We start from the raw sequence: 19,828 nt of genomic DNA on the forward strand, positions 1-19,828 counted from the left end.
CCAATCCCTTTATGAGCCCAATGTGATAAATTGAGTTTTGAAGTTCAATCTGGAAGTGCATTGGGGCGTGACGGTGCATTTACAGCTCCTTAGCCTCTACTGTACTTCTGAACTAGCAGCACAATCCCCTGATTGGCACTCTGGCCACTGACCTGTCCATGGACCAGGGGAGGGTGCTGCAAGTTTAGGAATACAGCGGAGGCTAAGGAGCTGTAAATGCAGTGTAACGTCCATATGCACTTCCTGACTGAACGTCAAACGTGATTTCTCGCTGAAGCCGGATTTTGGAGTCAGGGATCAACTGGCTTATCTTTTAAATGGAATTAACAGTCATTTAAAAAATTTGGCTGAGGATGAGGGGTTTACATTTTTAATACGTTCCCCTTAACCCCTTAATGACCGCCAATACGTCTGTGTACTGACCTGAGATATAAGAGAATAGCCTCCCCATACAGGTGACAATCCAGCAGCTGTCGGCTGTACACTATAGCTCACAATTTGCTGAATCGGCCACGATCAGTGTTGGCATTGTGCATATCTGTTCAACCCCTTAGATACTGCTGTCAATAGTTATTCAAAGTTTGAAAATTGCTATTTTTTTTTATGAACTTTCGTCAAATATCTGGTATTTTTTATAAATAAACACAAAACATATCAACCTAAATTTACCACTATCATAAAGTATAATGTGTCACGAAAAATCAATGGGATATGTTGAAGTGTTCCAGAGTTATTATCACATAAAGTGACACTGGTCAGATTTAAAAAATTAGAGGACCTGTCACCTGCTCAAAAATTTTGTTAAGAGCCTTAGAAAAATCCTTGAGCTCTGCTAATTCTACCACTATTTTCCTTTTTGCACTGTCACTTCACATTTAATGCATTAGGAACACAGTATGTGAAATCTCTGCTTGTAGTTCAACTGGGCGTCTCTTAGAGCTTTCCTTGGAGGCTTGTGTTTTCACCCCTCCTTCCCACACGCTGCAGATCGCAGCTCGGCAGCATCTGTGACTGCTAGATCAACAAAACGAGCTGTGATTGGCAGCATCTGAGAGAGAGGCGTAAAAAGCACCCGCTCCTAAAGAAAACCCTGAAGAAATGCCCACTTGGACTGCAAGCAGAAATTTCACACACTGTACTCCAAAAGGAAGAAATGTGAATATCTCTGCAATGGAGCAACACATTGCAAAAGGGAAAACGGCAACAGAATCAGAAGAGGTCAGATGTTTTACAAGGTATTAAACTCCATTTCTAAGCAAGTGGCAGGTCTTTTTGTAAATAGGATTTTCTGCAGCTCATTGACAGCTATAAGTCACAAAGCTTGATAGTGAATTTCTGCTTGCTTCGTTTAGTATTTGCTGTATTGGAGGAGGATGGGCCTTAGTAGCAGTGCCTAGATTCAGCAGATGTGTAGTAAACATATAAAGTAGCACTTCTTGGAGGCAATCTCCTTCGTAGCATGCACAATGTCATTTGACACAACTCTGAAGCCATGCTCACCTATGGAGAATTTTATGCTGTTTTCCAATGCTCATTCCTGAGTATTCTGCAACTACGCACAATACAATGCAAGTGAGTGGAATTTTCCAAAATGCCATTCACATGGAGCAGAATAAATTAGGCATTTTGTGGAGCAAGACCTATATGTCATGAATGTTTCTTTCTGCTAGGGATTTCACACTTTGCTTGAAAAAAACACATACGGTACTGTAAGCATCTGTCTCTTGTCTCTAAATGTCAATGTAATTTTATATGCAAAACTATTGCAAACACATTTAAATAGAAAGCAACGTGAAAATGATAAACTATGGAGGGAAAAAGTGATTGTGATGTTCTGGAATGTTTCAGGACATGAATATAAACTCATGGTAATTGAAATCATGAATTTCAAAAGGCTTGTATGTTTTTCTATGAAAAACCAGTATATAAAGCATCAAATTTTTCATTCTTTTTTTTTCTTTTAGTTAAAGGAGCCATGATAGTAAATACATTCTGTGTATGTAGTCTGCACTGTATCTTAGTGGTCTTTCATTGTCATAAAAAAATGGGAAAAACAGATGCTTATTTTGCTTAGGCTATGTGCGCACGTTGCGTATTTGCTTTCAGAAATTTCTGCAAGGTTTTTACATCTCTTGGCAGAAAAAGGCAGCTGAAAATACATGCATTTTATGCGGTTTTTCTGCATTTTTGCATGCGTTTTTTCACACGTTTTTGTAAATCCATAGAGCTAAATATAGATATATTATTAAAAAAAAAAAGTGTGATGTCAAAACAGTAACTGTCAGAAGTCTGCTTTGAAATGCAACATCTGTTTTATTTTTCAAAAACTTTTTTAAAACATTGCGTGGGCTCCTGCATAATTTTCATAACCAGCAGAGGGAAAGCTGACGGCTGAGAGCTGATGTTAATATTCTGGGAAAGAGCCAATAGCCAAAGGTTCCCGGGCTATTAATATCAGCTCACAACTGTTTGCTTAGCCTTTACTAGCTAGTTTACAGGGGAACCCCAGAAAAAATTGACATAGGGTCCCCATAAAATCAAACCAGCAAAGGCTAGGCAGACAACTGCGGGCTGATATTAATAGCCTGGGAAGGGACCATGGATATTGGCACCCCCCAGGCTAAAAACATCAGCTCTCAGCAGCCCCAGAAATGGTGCATCTTATAGATGCGCTAATTCTGGCACTTAGCCTCGCTCTTCTCACTTGCCCTGTAGCGGTGGCAAGTGATGTTCATATTTGTGGGGTTGATGTCACCTTTGTATTGTCAAGTGACATCAAAACCACAGGTTAGTAATGGAGAGGTGTCTATAAGACACCTATCCATTACTAATCCTATAGTTACATGGTAAATAAAGACACAGCCAGAATAAAGTCCTTTATTTGAAATAATCACACAGATTTCTTTATTGAATGTAAATTTACCATACTTACTGAATGCCTAATCCCCGACACCCTCATACCCTGCAAACAAAAAAATAATAAACCAACATATAATACCATCCTATCTGACGTAGTCCATTTAATACCGAATATCCCACGGTGATCTCACGTGTAGAACAGTCACATCGGGAGATGTGACCGGTCTACCTGGCCTCCGGCGATACACTGACAGGAGGTAATCGCTCCCGCAGTGTATCACTGCGCCGCCATGAGAGTTCACCGGAGTTCATCAGCTCCGGTGCACTCACGACACTACCACTTTGTGAGAACTTTCTCACGCAGCGGTGCCGTAAGTGAGAGCATCGGAGCTGATCATCTGATGAACTGTGGTGAACTTTCACAGTGGCTCAGTGATACACTATGGGGGCGATCACCTCCTGTCAGTGTATCACCGGGTGAGATCAACGTGGGACACTCGGTATTAAATGGACTACGTCGGAAAGGTGAGTATATGTTGGTTTATTATTTTTGATTGTTTGCATGAGACACGGGCATCGGGGATTAGGTGTTCAGTTAGTATGTGAATATGTATGTAATTATGTAAATATTTTGATTTACAATTGAACACTGGAGCCGGATGATGAGACTATTCTCCCATCATCGGCTCATGCTGTCTCTGTTAAATGAGACAAAAGACGTAGCCGGATGGGAGTAGTAGTCCCATTAGACGACGCCTAAGTCCAATCACTATAGGCTGTTCGTCACATGGGTACACAGACGCATGAACATATTCTCCACCCACACACACAGAGACACACACACATTCTCTGCCCACACACAGAGACACACGCACATATTCTCCACCCACACACAAAGACACACAAATTCTCTGCCCACACACAGAGACACACACATATTCTCCACCCACACACAAAGACACACACACATATTCTCTGCCCACACACAGACACACCCACGTACATATTCTCCACCCACACACAGAGACACACTCACATATTCTCTGCCCACAGACGCATGCACATATTCTCCGCCCACACACAGACACACAGATTCTCCTCCCACACACAGACACACACACATATTCTCCACCCACACACATACACACACATATTCTCCACCCACACACAGAGACACACACACATATTCTCTGCCCACACAGAGACACACGCACATATTCTCCGCCCACACACAGAGACACACGCACATATTCTCCACCCACACACAGAGACACACACGTACATATTCTCCACCCACACACAGAGACACACTCACATATTCTCTGCCCACAGACACACGCACATATCCTCCACCCACACACATATTCTCTGCCCACACACACGGACACACACACATATTCTCTGCCCACACACAGACACAGACATATTCTCCACCCATATACAGAGACACATATATTCTCCACCCACACAGACACACACAGATTCTCCGCCCACACACAGAGACACACACACATATTCTCTCCCCACACACAGACACACACATATTCTCCACCCACACACAGAGACACACACGTATTCTCCACTCACACAGAGACACAGACACATATTCTCCGCCCACACACACACACACACTTATCCTCCACCCACACACATATTCTTCGCCCACACACACGGACACAAACACATATTCTCCACTCACACACAGAGACACACACACAAATTCTCCGCCCACACACGGACATACAAACATATTCTCCCCCCACACACACATTCTCCGCCCACACACAGACACACACACAGATTCTCCGCCTACACACACAGTCACACACACATTCTCCACCCACACACAGAGACACACGTATTCTCCGCCCACACACATAGACACACACATATTCTCCACCCAAACACACACATATTCTCCACCCACACACAGAGACACACATATTCTCCACCCACACACAGAGACACACGCACATATTCTCCGCCCACACACACAGATACACACATATTCTCCACCCACACACAGACACACACATATTTTCCACCCACACACAGACACACACACAAATTCTCCGCCCACACACGGACATACAAACATATTCTCCACCCACACACACATTCTCCGCCCACACACAGACACACACACAGATTCTCCGCCTACACACACAGTCACACACACATTCTCCACCCACACACAGAGACACACATATTCTCCGCCCACACACAGAGACACACGCACATATTCTCCGCCCACACACACAGATACACACATATTCTCCACCCACACACAGACACACACATATTCTCCACCCACACACAGAGACACGCATATTCTCCGTCCACACACACAGACACACATGTATTCTCCACACACAGACACACGCATATTTTCCACCCAAACACACACACATATTCTCCACCCACACACACACACACATATTCTCCGCCCACACACATAGACACACATGTATTCTCCACACACACAGACACGCATATTTTCCACCCAAACACACACACTTATTCTCCACCCACACACAGAGACACACATATTCTCCGTCCACACACAGACACACATGTATTCTCCACACACACAGACACAGGCATATTTTCCACCCAAACACACACACATATTCTCCACCCACACACATAGACACACATATTTTCCACACACACAGACACACGCATATTCTCCTCCCACACACAGAGACACACGCACATATTCTCTGTCCAGACACACGCGTATTCTCCGCCCCCACACATACAGACACACGCATATTTTCCACTCAAATACACACACATATTCTCCACCCACACACAGAGACACACACATATTCTCTGCCCACACACACAGACACACACACATATTCTCCGCTCACACACAAACACACGCACATATTCTCTGCCCACACACACACATATTCTCCACACACAGACACACACACATATTCTCCACCCACACACAGACACACACATATTCTCCGCCCACACACAGACAAATACATATTCTCTTCCCACACACACAGACACACACATATTCTCCGCCCAAACACACACATTTTGTCCGCCCACACACAGAGATACACACACATATTCTCCACATGCACATATTCTCCACCCACACACTTCCTCCTTCTGACAACATTTCCCTTTGACAAATCGTTTTTTTGGCAGCAAATCTGCAGGAAATAAGCATCAAATACGTCTTTGCTGCACATTTGACTGACTCAATTGAAGTTACTGAGTCAAAACCTCTGCAGAATTGCAAAAAGAATTGACGTGCTGCAGAAAATAAAACGCTGCAAATACGGACAGAAATCTACTTATCATGTGCACAACACTTCAGGATTGTCATTGCATTACCTTGCTTTAGTATTCCATTGCAGTTTTAGAGCATTTTCGTGCGTAAAAAAAACGCAGCGAAAATGCATAAAAATTGCATCTTGTGCACATAGCCATATTTTCCCACTGATATCAGCAAAAATAAGACAACATGACCGTGACATAAAAATGAAGCACCACTTATCATGAAAGAAAGATGTACAAATTACTTGGTTATTCAAATGAGAAAAGATGTTACAGCTCTTTAAACCGCATGTATGAAAAAACTGCCAATGTGCCTGGTCAGGAATGAGGGTAAGTAACCTAGCTGAACTGGTTAAAGATGATAAAAAAAGACCAATAGACTTAAATGTATGATTTACATTACATTTCTATATTGCTTTCATAGTTATATGGCACAACAGCACTCACCCAAAACTGCAGGGATCACTGACTTTTAGGCCAGGAAGGCAATAAGAAGGAGGATGACAGGTTTAGAATACTCCATGGCCCATTTCTGGAATTTCAGTTCAGCCTTATTTACAGAGGTGCTGTCACCAGGTCAAAAGCGTCCACTTTTTCTCTTATTTTATTCCAACTGCTCCCCTGAGTTTTTAGGTTGTTGTTTTTTTTTTTACATTCTGCAAAATCCAAAGATTTGGACCTATTTATTCAGTGCTAATTTTTATGGTCTTTCCAAGGGGGCATGGATCATATGAATCTCTGGTGGTGTGTCTTTGGCTGTTCTGCATTATTATCCTGTGATACAATAAAGAAATGGAGATGGTTTAAACCACCGCTAGCACCCATGTAATACAATAAACAATATATATGCCAAAAACATCAGTTTTTTATTTAGTAAAAGTATCAAACAAGAGACACAATATTACATTGAAACCAATTAAAATAGTAAAAACAATATTTTTGCATCACAAGGAACAGGGCATCCAAAGAACTGCCCTAGCAAATTCCCTATTAATGAGTATATAAATATGTGAAATAGGATAGTGTAATGCACAGCCTAAAGACAAAATGTAAGAAATAGATGGAAAATGCAACTGAAGGAATATAAATATACCCTAAGGAAAGATAGATAGAAAAAACAAAAACTTAATTAATGAATAGAATGGCTGTGATGACGCGAAAAGGATCACTGTTAAGTCTTGCTCGCCCTGCTGTATAATATAGAAGAGTACAATGCGAGAAAATCTCACATTGTACTCTGACCAATGTCATTCAATGAAGTAGAGCAGATCTGAGAATAATTTTTTCCCATGCCGATCTGGCATGATGCGATTGTCAGCGTATCACCGAAGGGTGTGCATCCATTCAAGTCAAAGGGTGCATGCAAAACATTGGACTGCACTGAGATGTCATCCAAGTGAAGCCCGAAATACACTGAGACAAGCAATGGAGAAGATGGAGTGATCTCTCCTTCTTTTCACCTGTGATAAAATTCTTGCATGCTCACGATCGCAGCAGAGTTTGAGCTGAGTGCCGTTAGTATATTCCATCCATTGCTCTCACATTGAATGCTACATGCTAATGTGACCCCGACCTTAGAGTGTGACCCTTTAAGAAAGGCTGTGAATCCCACTCGTTGTACCAGCTACTTTAGTGTCAAGTGTATGCATATATCAAATTATTATACTGTGAGCATCACCCCCTTGGAAAAGACCATGAAAATTAGCACTGCATAAAAAGGTCCATATCTCTTCAACTACAGTGGCATGTAAAAGTTTGGGCATCCCTGGAACAGTTAAGCAAGTTGAAGATGAAATGATCTACAAAAGGCCTATAGTTAAAGATGACACACCTCCTTTGTATTTAATGCAAAAAAAAATATTTTATATTTTAAATATTGCAAAAATGAAAATGGGCAAATCAACCATAATATTCAGCATCAGAACTATGCAAAATAACCTCTAAACAAGCTGATACATTTTGAAAACAACACCATCTGTAAAAAAAACCTGAAGGTTTTACATTGGCCCTCATAGTCCCCTGACCTGAAAATCATTGAAAATCTGTGGCTAGACCTCTAAATAGCAGAGCATGCAAGACTCCCCAGGAATCTCACAGAACTGGAAGAATTTTCCAAGGAAGAATGGATGACAATCCCTCAAACAAGAATTATAAGACTCTTGTTTGGCTACAGAAAGCGTTTACAAGGTACTAATCATGCAGGGTGCCCAAACTTTTGCATCAGCTCATTATATTTTTTGTAATTTTTAAACTGTAAAAGATTTAAATATCTATATATTTTTGCCTAAAATGCAACGGAAATGTGTCATCTTTAACTTTAGGCTATGTGCACACGTCAGGATTATTTTCAGAAATTTCCTGAACAAAACCGGACTTTTTCCGCAGGAAATCCGCATGCGTTTTTTGCACGTTTTTTGTGCGGATTTTTCGCATTTTTTTACAGAGCTTTCCAATGCATTAAATAGCGGGAAATCCACAATAAATCCGCAAAATTAATGAACATGCTACGTTTTTTTTCCGCAACATATGCACAAAATTTGCGGATTGCATTCTATTAATAGGATGCTTAACGGATGCATTTTTATCTCGTTTTTATAGCGAAAAAACGCAAAAAATCTGGAACGTGTGCACACAGCCTTAAGCCTTTTAGAGATCATTTAATCTTCAACTTGCTTAACTGTTCACAATAACAGTAATTTTGACCAGCAGTGCCCAAACTTTTACATGACACTGTATATGGTGGATTTGGAAAAACAAAAAAAAATGCAACACTCACTGGAGCAGTGAGAATAAAATAAGATCAAAACTGGACCACTTTTGACCTGGTGAAAGGTCCACGTTATGTAGGCCTCAGAGAGGCCAACATTTATGTTAGCTTTTCTACTGTGCTGCATTGTTACTTGTGCTACAGGTAATTTTGACAGTCCATCACTAAATAGTTGTATCTCTGTTTATCAAACTATACATGCAAAAATATAAGTTATATATTTGGAATATTTTTCAGGATTGCCGGAGATACAGCTCTATGTAAAAACATACACGAATCTGTTAGCGCACAAATCCGTAAAAACTTTGCAAAAAGCAAATGGAGGGTAAGTATTTACAAAATCATATCTTTTTTCTACTATTTTAAATAACTGCAGATGTGCGGTAGCCTGTAAATGAAATAGAAAAAAATGGTATTTGAAATCATGATTCCTTAAGATATAATTGGGTTAATTGAAAATTTCAATTAGTTCCATATTAAAGTTAAGATTTATTCACAGAACTTTTGTGATTTTGTTGTTAATGGAAGCTACTGCAACACAACACGTTTATGATTCATGTTAGTAATATTCTATTTCTTCTCAAACCTAAGCTCAGCTGGAATAGGGGTCTGCCATACACTCTATGTGCTGGGTAATCGCTAAAAAATGTATTGTAGGTAGGAACCAAAGTTGTGGTGATGGATCTTGGGCTGCTTAAAAATTGTGCAATGCTGATAAAAGTAAATATTAAGTTACAGGTCTATGTATATTATAGAGCAAAAGTGCGCAGTTGTATTGGCTAGGATGACATTGAATAGTACACAATTTTTAGTATTATAATTCTTAAACCTTTATTTTTGGCAGGGGGATGGTGGCATAATTAATAATCTTACCTGCTTTTTTAAGTGAAAATGCTTTTATTAAAGAATAAGGCTTATCAAATTCTGTGATCTGTCCTAATTATGTATATAATGTATAGTGAGGGTATTAAACTACTTACAGACCATCTTCTTCGGTTTCCAGCTCTACCCCATTCTTCTTCTAGCCCACAAAACCTGAAATCAGGCTGGCTGACAAAGGGGCTTATAAGTGGACCCGAAGTCCCTTTTTAATGTAAATCTATGGAATGGTAAAACAGCTACTGATCCACTCAGTTGACGCTGTGTGAGCTGGCAAGGCTACAGAAGTCAGGTGGGGCCAGAGTTAGGATGGATTATAGAATTAATAATTTTGACGAGACTAATATTTTAACCATTGTAAAATATAAAAGGGAATCTGTCAGTAGGATCAACCCTCCAAAGCCGTCATAGAAAGATGAACAAAATGATATCTTGATATCTGCAATCTTATGTTTTATTCCAGAGAAATAGATATTTTTCTAACTATGCAAATGAGCCATTAAGTTCTATGGGCCGGACATAGATCTTCCTGAAAATTCCTGATCTTATTTTATATGAAAGAGATTGCTACCAGTGTGAGACATGTAACGACTGACAGTCTGCTCTCCTGATCTACAGGTCTCTTGCTGGTAACGCCCCCCTTTTATGTAAAATAAACTGTGGATGCAGATTCTCAGGGAGACCAATGTACGGCCCATAGATCTTAATGGCTCAATTACTGTATATATTAAGAAAAACATGGATTTCTCTGTAAAAAGTAAACGAAACACAAAAATCAAGGTATCATTTTATACAACAGTCTATGTTTTGCTTGCCCATATAAATGGCTTTGGAGGGTCTGTCCTACTGAGAGATTCCCTTTAAGCAAATGACCTTTTCTAACATTTATGTTCTGTCCACCTTCAGCAAGCATTTAATGCTACTGCCGTAGTGAGACACATGAGAAGATTGCACCTAGGAAGCAGCCAAGACAGTTCTAGTATGTCCAGTGGACACAGCCCTGCAAAGCCTCTTCCAGATGGAACAAGTCATAAAGACTGTAAGTAAATTGTTCTCAGTGATCCCGATAATATAATACAATTAGAATTGCTTCCTCTTCAAGCAGAATCCAAGAATAATCTAAAAGGCTACAGGAAATTTCCCACCTTTGCTGCAGAATGCAGGCACAATGTCTGTCAGCCCATAGTCTTTCAATGAAATGCTGACACAACCTGTTACAATGCCTTTCAGCAGATGATGATTGGCTTTACGAGCATTGCATCAATGGTACATAGGCTTCTTACAATCTAAACAGGAAAATGGTAGGAAATAATATATTATTCTTCTCAATATATTTGATTAAATGGTTACAAAGTTGGAGTTTCACTTTAAAGGGAATCTGTCACCAGGTTCTGTTACGACATTTGGGACCCTTATAAAGTAGGGGCAGAGAACCTGTTCTATCTCTTGATGTTGTGCAAGTCCTTTCACCGATGAGCTCCTGCTATGAAGGTCTGTGACATGAACCCTTTCCCTGCCAAGGGACAGAAGAGAGATTATGTGTGATCTCCTCCTATCCCTGTGTAACACTAGCTTTAATGTATTACACTGTATCACAAGTTAAGAATAAAAACTACAGTTTACAACGTAAAAAATAAGCCCTCATACAGCTCAGTTAGCGAAAACATAAGAAAGTTACTGCTTTTACAATATAAAGACACATATAAACATTATTGTCATGGAAAAATTAGATTTTGTGGTAAAAAAAAAAGTGGTAAATTATAATAAACTAGACATTGTCTGTGGAAAAAAAAAAAAAGAAAATACAAAGGCTATCTATCCCCCACCCATGAACACCATAAAAAAGTCAGAATTATTGTTTATGTCAAGTTATCTCACAAAAGATGGAACAAAAAAAAATCATAAAAGTCACATCCACCCAAAAATGGCACTCATACAACTCTATCAACAGAAAAATAAGAGGTTATGTCTCCAAAAATCTGGCGCCACTAAAATAAATATATATATATATATATATATATATATATATATAACAAATGATTTTTAATGTGCAAACATAGTAAACTATAAATAAAACTATATACATTTGGTATCTCTATAATCTTACTGAACCCACAGAATAAAGTTAATATACAACTTATGCCGCTCAGGCAGTGTCGAAACCTCACCCCCACATTCCCATCTCAATTTGAAAACAAATTGCAATTTTAACTTTTCTTCCATCCACTTCACATTAATTTCTTGAAGACATTTTTGAAGTGAAAATGGTCACTAGACAGTTTGATAAATGCCTTGAATGGTAGGATTTCCAAAATGGGGTCATACAGCTACATATAGGGCATTTCTGTAGACAAGAGAAGTTAAGTAATGAAATACAAGGTGTATTTTTTCTTATTACCTCTTCTAGCAATACTTTGTTTTAACTAAATTCACATAATATTGTAGCAAACTATATTTTTAATTTTCACAGAAGAAATCTGTGGAGTAAAAATGTTCACTACAACCCTAGATACATTTCTTTAGGAGTGTAGTTTCCAAAATGTGGTCACTTTCGGGGCTTTCCCCTGTATTACTACCCCATGGGCTCTGCAAATGTACTATGGCAAACTAAATCAAATACAGCAAAAAAATTGCGCTCTAAAAAACAAATGCGCTCTTTCCCTTCTAAGACGTGTCGTGCACCCAAACAATAGAGTAAGACCACATATAGTGTATTGATGTATTCAGCAGAAGTTAGGTAGGAAATCATTGTGAGGTTTTTCTCCTATTTCTTCTTAAACTTTATTAAAACTACATTTTAATGGAAAACATAAAATTTTTCATTTTTTTCTACTTTGCGTTAGTTCATGTGAATCACCGGAGGAGTTAAACATGTTCTAAATACTATTTTGAGTACTATAAGGTGGGTACATTTTTAAAATGGGATGATTGGCAGTTGAGAGCTGAATCGACCCCTAAAAATTAGGTTTCTCAAAATTTCTTGCTACTAAACTTATAAAAATCTAATGTTGCAAAAAAATAAATGGCAGGGTAAAATCACGGAACTCCTGTGTATAGGCGCTAAATTAGGGTCCCAAACCATAGAAAGGTTCAGCACCCAAATCAAATGGATGGAAGCTTTTGACAATTTTAATAGTAGTCCAAAATTAGTACAATATAACAGATGTTTCGGTCTACCGACTGCTCAACAAGAAAGAAAAGGAGGACACAGTATCCAGCAGTATGTATCATCCATTTCAAATATGCCACAACTGATGGCCGCGTCGTGAACACGATATCCGCTGATCCGCTGGTTCTGATGTGTGGCCATCACGACCGCACGCATTCACAACACGTTAATTAGAATTCAATTTTTAGAGGCCATCTGTATTTTCTATTGCTTGTTATCTAATGTTTAATTTTAGATATTAAAAGAAAGAATTAACTTACTTCCGAAAATTCCATACCTATAAGTTAAGTATTTTTAAAGGCTATTCTATGGTCTGATATGCCCTGAAATCTCATTAGAACACAACACAGACAGTGCTGTTTGGCTTTTTCAACTTTTTTTTACTGTAAACCTTAGCCAACAGGAAACCAGACAATTTTCCAATGGCTCTTCACCACGTAGGAAAATATTATATTAGCTTATTTGTCCAGACTGAGGTGACTATTTTGCTGGTTTCATTTATAGTGGAGAATAAATCTAAAATACTGCTAAGAGTTATACACAAACGAGTGGTATATCATAATAACTTATATGACCCCGAACGTTATTGACTCTTAAGGCCGCCTATGTGTATGGGAGCTCCAGACTCTTCTCCAACAGATGATGCCAGGGGAGATAAGGATCTGGCGTGTCCTATTTCAGAAGGCCAGTTGTATTCTTCTCTAAGAGATGAGACATCTCTGGCAGAGGCTATCATAGACCACAGAGGGTCGCATCTGTATATGGGAGAGATTGCTACTGGCCGAACAGTCGTTCAGCCTACTGCTATCTGAAGTGCACAGAGACTTTAACAGAGGACCTTTCTTTAGTAAAGAATTAAAATGGGTTTCATGTCAATGCTTATAGGTTCTAGAAACTGCAGATTTTAGCATATTTTAAATCTAAACATAAAGATAAGTGTTTTGTTAAGGAAGTGGATGTGTGCGCGTGAATGTAAGTATGCGGTTTTCATCATGCGGTCATGTGCCGACTAGACATACACGGCCTCTCTCAATACTAGTGAATTGAGCGAGGCTGGACACGTCTAGTCAGAATGTGGCCAGAAGTATGCAACTCGCAAACTTAGTCACATGACCGTCCACTACTGACACTGGAGGTTTCACAAGGCTGCAGTCACATAAAGTGACTGCAGCCTTGAGCTCCAAGTCTGGAGAAATCCTTTAAAGTTTTAAAAAATATATATTTATCTTATATCCAAAAGATAATGATAAATGTATGATCACTGGTAGTCAGCTGATGGGGCCTGATTCCTAGAATAGGAGCAGCAGTTAGCAAACCTCTTTATGAAGAGGACTTTTCTCCAATTTTTCATGTTGAACTAGACACACAATGTGATAGGGCTGAATAGCGGAATAACACATTTTTTTTTTTTTTTATATCTCTGTTGCAGAGATATTAGCAATCAAAGTATGTGAACACCTAAAAATTTACTTTTGTAAAAACGTCCAAGTGGGTGTTGTTATCAGACACTTATCACTGTGGGCATGTTTCCTCTCAGTGAAAACTGTCTAATATCGCCCACTTGAACTTAAAAATGTTAATTCATTAGGTGTCAAATACTATGATTGCTAATATATTTGCAACGGGAATGCAAAATTAAAAAAACAAGCAAAAAAAAACTGCAAAAACATTTTATTCCACACTGCAGCCACTATTATATTGCGTATACAGTTCAATACTAAATATTTGGTGAAAGGTCCTCTTAAATGATCTGTTTCTATTCAGTGTGAAGCAGCCATTGCTGGGTACATGCAGAACTGCTCCAGTTCTATTGAATAGGATCTGTTCTGTCACAAGCAGTGTAGCTGTGCAGTGTTGGACCTTCACCGACCTGATAGAGGTCATCAATATAATCAATATCTGGTGACCGGACAACCCCTCTAAGGTGTTGATATTACATTTCTACTTTTTTATTTGTTTAATCATGTTCAGTTTGACAAAAAATACAAGCTTACAAGATAATATAAGGCATTTGTGAATATAAAATATGTATGTCTTATAAAATACAATGTAAATTATAAACAATATGTTGCCTTGTTTTTCCATATAATTTGTATTTTTTTACAGGTAAGTCTCCATCCAGCCCATATAGCTTCCTGTCTGGAGTAACCTCGTCTTCGGCTATCACAGCAGTAGGTGGAGATCATAGGCCGAGACCAGCCTCAATCACAACAGTGCATTCTGGAAGCAAATAAGCAGCCAAAGATCGAGTCACGGAGAAGACTCATTTGATTTCATTCTGAATTGTGCACTGTAGGATGGACTCATAGTATATAAAGGAAATTTTTTATGGCCATATTTTATACTTCAACAAAGATGAGTTCATGTGTTATAAACTGCAATGGCTCCAGCTCCAATAAGGCAAAATAGTTTGACTGTATCTGGTGCTGCATGAGTCTTGCAATATTCCTACTTCTGGACATGACTTTTTTTTCTGATAATTTGCTTTATTCTCAATGTGGGTATTGGTATTGTATATGTTGTATTTTTTCATTAATTGAGGTTTCAACTGGATTATTTAATTAATACTGATTTAGGTGGTTTACTTTATATTTTTATGCTAAAATGATATTTTGCATTAAGATCATGGTGTTCTTTTTATTTTACTCACAGAGACAGAGAATATAGTAAGTAAACAATGAGATTCGGAAAAAATCTCAGAATATAGTACATTATGGGAATAACAACACTGAGACACATCACAGTATGTAAACAGTGAAGCATCTTTAAAGGGAACCTGTCACCTGAATTTGGCGGGACCAGTTTTGGGTCATATGGGCGGGGTTTTCAGGTGTTTGATTCACCCTTTCCTTACCCGCTGGCTGCATGCTGGCCGCAATATTGGATTAAAGTTCATTCTCTGTCCTCCGGAGTACATGCCTGCACAAGGCAATATTGCCTTACGCACTCCAGAGGACAGAGAATGAACTTCAATCCAATATTGCAGCCAGCGGGTAAGGAAAGGGTGAATCAAACACCCGAAAACCCCGCCCATATGACCCAAAACCGGTCCCACCAAATTCAGGTGACAGGTTCCCTTTAAGAAGTATCCGTCAGTTCCCACTCTCCTTCCCTGATATGATTTGTATTTAAAGCACCATATTTCCAAGGAAAATATATTAATGGTCTATCCTTGGGGAATGCCATCAAATTGAGATCAGTGGGAGTTCATCAGGACCTCCACTGATCAAGAGAATTAATGGGCTGTAGTCCTCCTGCACTTAAAGAGAACGTGTCAGTTGCTCATAAAAATTTAGTTACCTTGTATACCTTATACAAATCCCTGAGCTCCCCTGATTATGCCTCTTCTTTCCTTTTTGCGCTGTGTCACTCTGTTGCTGAGATATTCACTTTTTTTTACTTTAGAGAGCAGTATGTGAAATCTCTGCTTTTAGTTCAACTTGGGCGTTTCTTTAAAATCTTGTGTGGGGTTGTATGTATTCAAGTCCAGCTCCCAGACACTGCGAATCACAGCACGGCATCTGATGTAGCAGTCTAGCTGTGGCAGCATCTGAGTAGGAGGGTTGAAAGCACATGACCCCAGAAAAGACTCTGAAGAAACTGAACTGCAAGCAGAGATTTTATATACTGCTCTGCAAAAACAACAAATGCAAATATCTCTGCAATGGAGTAACACAGAACAAAAAATGAAAGATGTGGCACAATCGGGAGCTCGAAGATTTTTTTTTACAAGGTATTCAACTCAATTTTTTTGAGGAACTAACAGGTCCTCTTTAAACTGAGCTACAATACCAAACACAGCTGCATGTGCAGGTGCACCACGGTTTCTGGAAACACATTATAAAGGTCCTAGAACTGCTTTTATTATGACCGGAGGGGTTTTTACAAGTATTGACTATCTATGTAAATTCTTGAATAACCTTTTATTGGCTGCTCTAAAATATTAAAACCTTTCTTTATCCTGCAAAATTAAGGAAAAAGTTATTAAAATATCTTTTTTCCATAAAAAATGTATACTGTAAATGTACAATGGTAACATCCTATTGGTATCAGAGTTTATTTTCTCAGGTGTTTGTTTAGCTGCCACTAAGTTGGATTAAGTTTCTAAAACATACTTCCTGAACGCTTTGTTTGTAAGACTGGGCAGAGGAAGACGTGTTTAATAAGGGCTTCGTAATTAACTGTAAGGGACTTGCTTTCCTATTATATTTCCCAAAAAGAAAAAAAATAATAATAAAAAAGGCTTTGTAAGTTAGATGTATTATGCCACAGAAAAGGTACAACAATGCACATTTTCAAATCTAAAGTTGAAATCTATTGCTTGTGAAATTGTTAATTACATAATGTGTCAAATGTTTTTCCCACAATTTTTCACAAAATTGTGAACTTGCAAAAACTTCAATTTGCCGAAAATTCACACTGTTTCTTAATGCTAAAAAGAACTTTGCAGTATTTTGACGCTCCCCTCTTTGTTTAGACGATGCACAAATTTTGTATCTGATTTTAAAAGCAAGAGATAATGTTTGAAAAATGTGGCTCTTTAAAGAAGATGGTTGATATAATTTGCAGACAGACATTTTTTCACTGAAAGCAGTAGGTTTCTTAGGCTTTACTTGCTGTTGGCATAACATATGTCTACAGAACTTCTAGGAAACTTAGTTCCTTATACCTTTTAATCATTACTTAGTCTATTTTTTGTCATGTGTTCTTTTTAATCATTTAAGCAGAATCTATTTACCTCGGTGTTTTTTTTCTTACCTTTTTGTCAATAAAAAAAAAATCCCCTATTTTTAATATATTTTCTGTTACTATTACTTTAAATCTGAAGATAAAACTTATAAAAAATAGCCAACGCAAATATTTTAAATATGGAATTTATTTTTGTGAATAATGGACTTTTTATAGCACTTACATACAAGCAAAAGCGAAACACTTGCGCAATAAAACATTTTTGCTCAATCTATAAAAACACAACACAAGACTTCCAAATCAATTCAAGTAATATTTTTTAAGAAATCTGATTGTTATGGGTACTGCTTACACTTTTTTGTATCTTTTGTTTAATCTTTATTACTGTTTTGTACATCAATTAACTGATATTGTTTTAGCCTAGAGCATTTTAATTTTCACTTCCATACAAGCTAGGTTATATGTTAACAAGTTGTAAAGTGAAACTTTGGTAACATTATATTGTTTGATATGGGTCAAATCTGAGTGTCAAACTAATATATACTCTCTGTATAGAGAATTTTACTTTAAGTTAACAAAATACAAAATTTAACAGAAAACCATGTATATGCTAGAACTTCTTTGGTTGTATAACATTTGCAAGACATTTTATTTATAGTAAATTATATGGCTTTTCACATAGGTGAATACAACGTCATCCCTTATTTATATTCCCAAACTGGCCTAGTTATGTAAGGTTGTATGTTTGGTTTAAGTGCGTTGTCCCGTAAGGGCAAACCCTGTCTATACTGCCCAACTGGGTATTAGGGCCACCTAAAGTTAACCATGCATCTTAGATGGCTGTTCATTTGTTTGGCTAACAGCTATTCTTTTTGTATCCCACTCCCATACCCAACTCGCTCAAGTATTTATATGTTATCAATAGAGAAATAAGAAAACTAAGAAACTATTGACAACAAATTATCAAGCATGTGGAAATGGAACATGCTTAATCTTTCTGTTTCCTGTTATCTGGCCGATGGGAGAGATGGATCAATTCCATACGCATTAATTGGCTGGCCAGTCAAACTGTTAGGCGTTTGCCTATTGTAAATTGGTAATTTCACAGCCAAAACAGAGGTCTCAAGGTAGGAATGCTATGGTGTACCATTTCCAACTATGTATTTTAGTAAAATTAAGCACATAACACTACATCTCCACAGCAGCTTTTCCCCAACAATATCTACTGATAACTGTGGAGCTAGACTGATAGTGATTATTTGACCACCAGGGAAGCAATCTTTACAGGAGGGGGTATTTTTTATCCATCCAACAGCCACAATTTTTTTTAATGTAAGTTTAAAAGGATTGACCACTTTCTCTTAGTGGGCTTTTTTCACCCACTGACCAAAACTTCTATTCATAACATGCCTGCTGAATGAGGAGCATGTGGCCAGACCATTCCATCAGTCACGCCCCACATGGGAAAAACTGCTTTTCTGATCACGTGCTCTTCCGCCTGTAGTCATTATATGGATATCAGTGCTGGTCAGTGTGTGAGGAAAGCTGCACTAACAAGAGAAAGTGAGCGACCCCTTTAAGGCATGACAGTAAAGATTTTATATTTTGTTGTTTATTCAGTGGAATTGCAGTAGGCCACCATTTTTCCTTATATTACTTCTCACTGATTTCTTATCTTGCAGTACAGTAATATGCTTTCTTCTGCATCCTTAACATCTAAAGTTAGGGTAAAAGTTTCCCAGTATATGTGAGATTTATATACACACATTCATGTGCATTTTTTAATTATATTATAAACTAAGAAAAAAGTAATTAAAGAACAAAGGTTAAGCAAGTCGTCTCAAGGATATTCAACACTTCATGTTTACACTGACGAGCAAAAGGGTAACGATTTGACCTTTTGACTTTCATATCTCACCATTCATTCCTGCTTTGAGTGTGAGACTACCAGCATTTTATAGACAATCATCTTGGCTATCTCATACATAAATTTAGCTTTAACTATCGGCCAAGAAAATTAACAAACTGCATCATGTGAGCCCCATGACAGTTGAAAGTATACAAAATGAAGTTCGCTCCTTCATTCAGGAGCCAAGAGGTGGACGTCCAGGCAAAATATTGGAGTCAACAAGTCAGATCAAGAGGTGTATCATTTCGGGTGG

General features: G+C 38.3%; 1 protein-coding gene across 1 annotated transcript in view; it reads left to right on the forward strand.

Moving 5' to 3' along the window:
* CAMK1D (calcium/calmodulin dependent protein kinase ID) overlaps nucleotides 1-15,788 on the forward strand; it is a 362,392-nt gene extending 346,604 nt beyond the window's left edge. Inside the window, exons 9-11 of the mRNA XM_077264591.1 lie at nucleotides 9,167-9,254; nucleotides 10,715-10,847; nucleotides 15,084-15,788. Coding sequence (XP_077120706.1) covers nucleotides 9,167-9,254; nucleotides 10,715-10,847; nucleotides 15,084-15,211 — 349 coding nt within the window. The 3' untranslated portion in view covers nucleotides 15,212-15,788. The remainder of the gene's footprint in view (nucleotides 1-9,166; nucleotides 9,255-10,714; nucleotides 10,848-15,083) is intronic.
* Nucleotides 15,789-19,828: the final 4,040 nt, after the last annotated feature.

The sequence above is a fragment of the Ranitomeya variabilis genome, chromosome 5 (assembly GCF_051348905.1).
Source record: "Ranitomeya variabilis isolate aRanVar5 chromosome 5, aRanVar5.hap1, whole genome shotgun sequence".
Taxonomy (NCBI): domain Eukaryota; kingdom Metazoa; phylum Chordata; class Amphibia; order Anura; family Dendrobatidae; genus Ranitomeya; species Ranitomeya variabilis.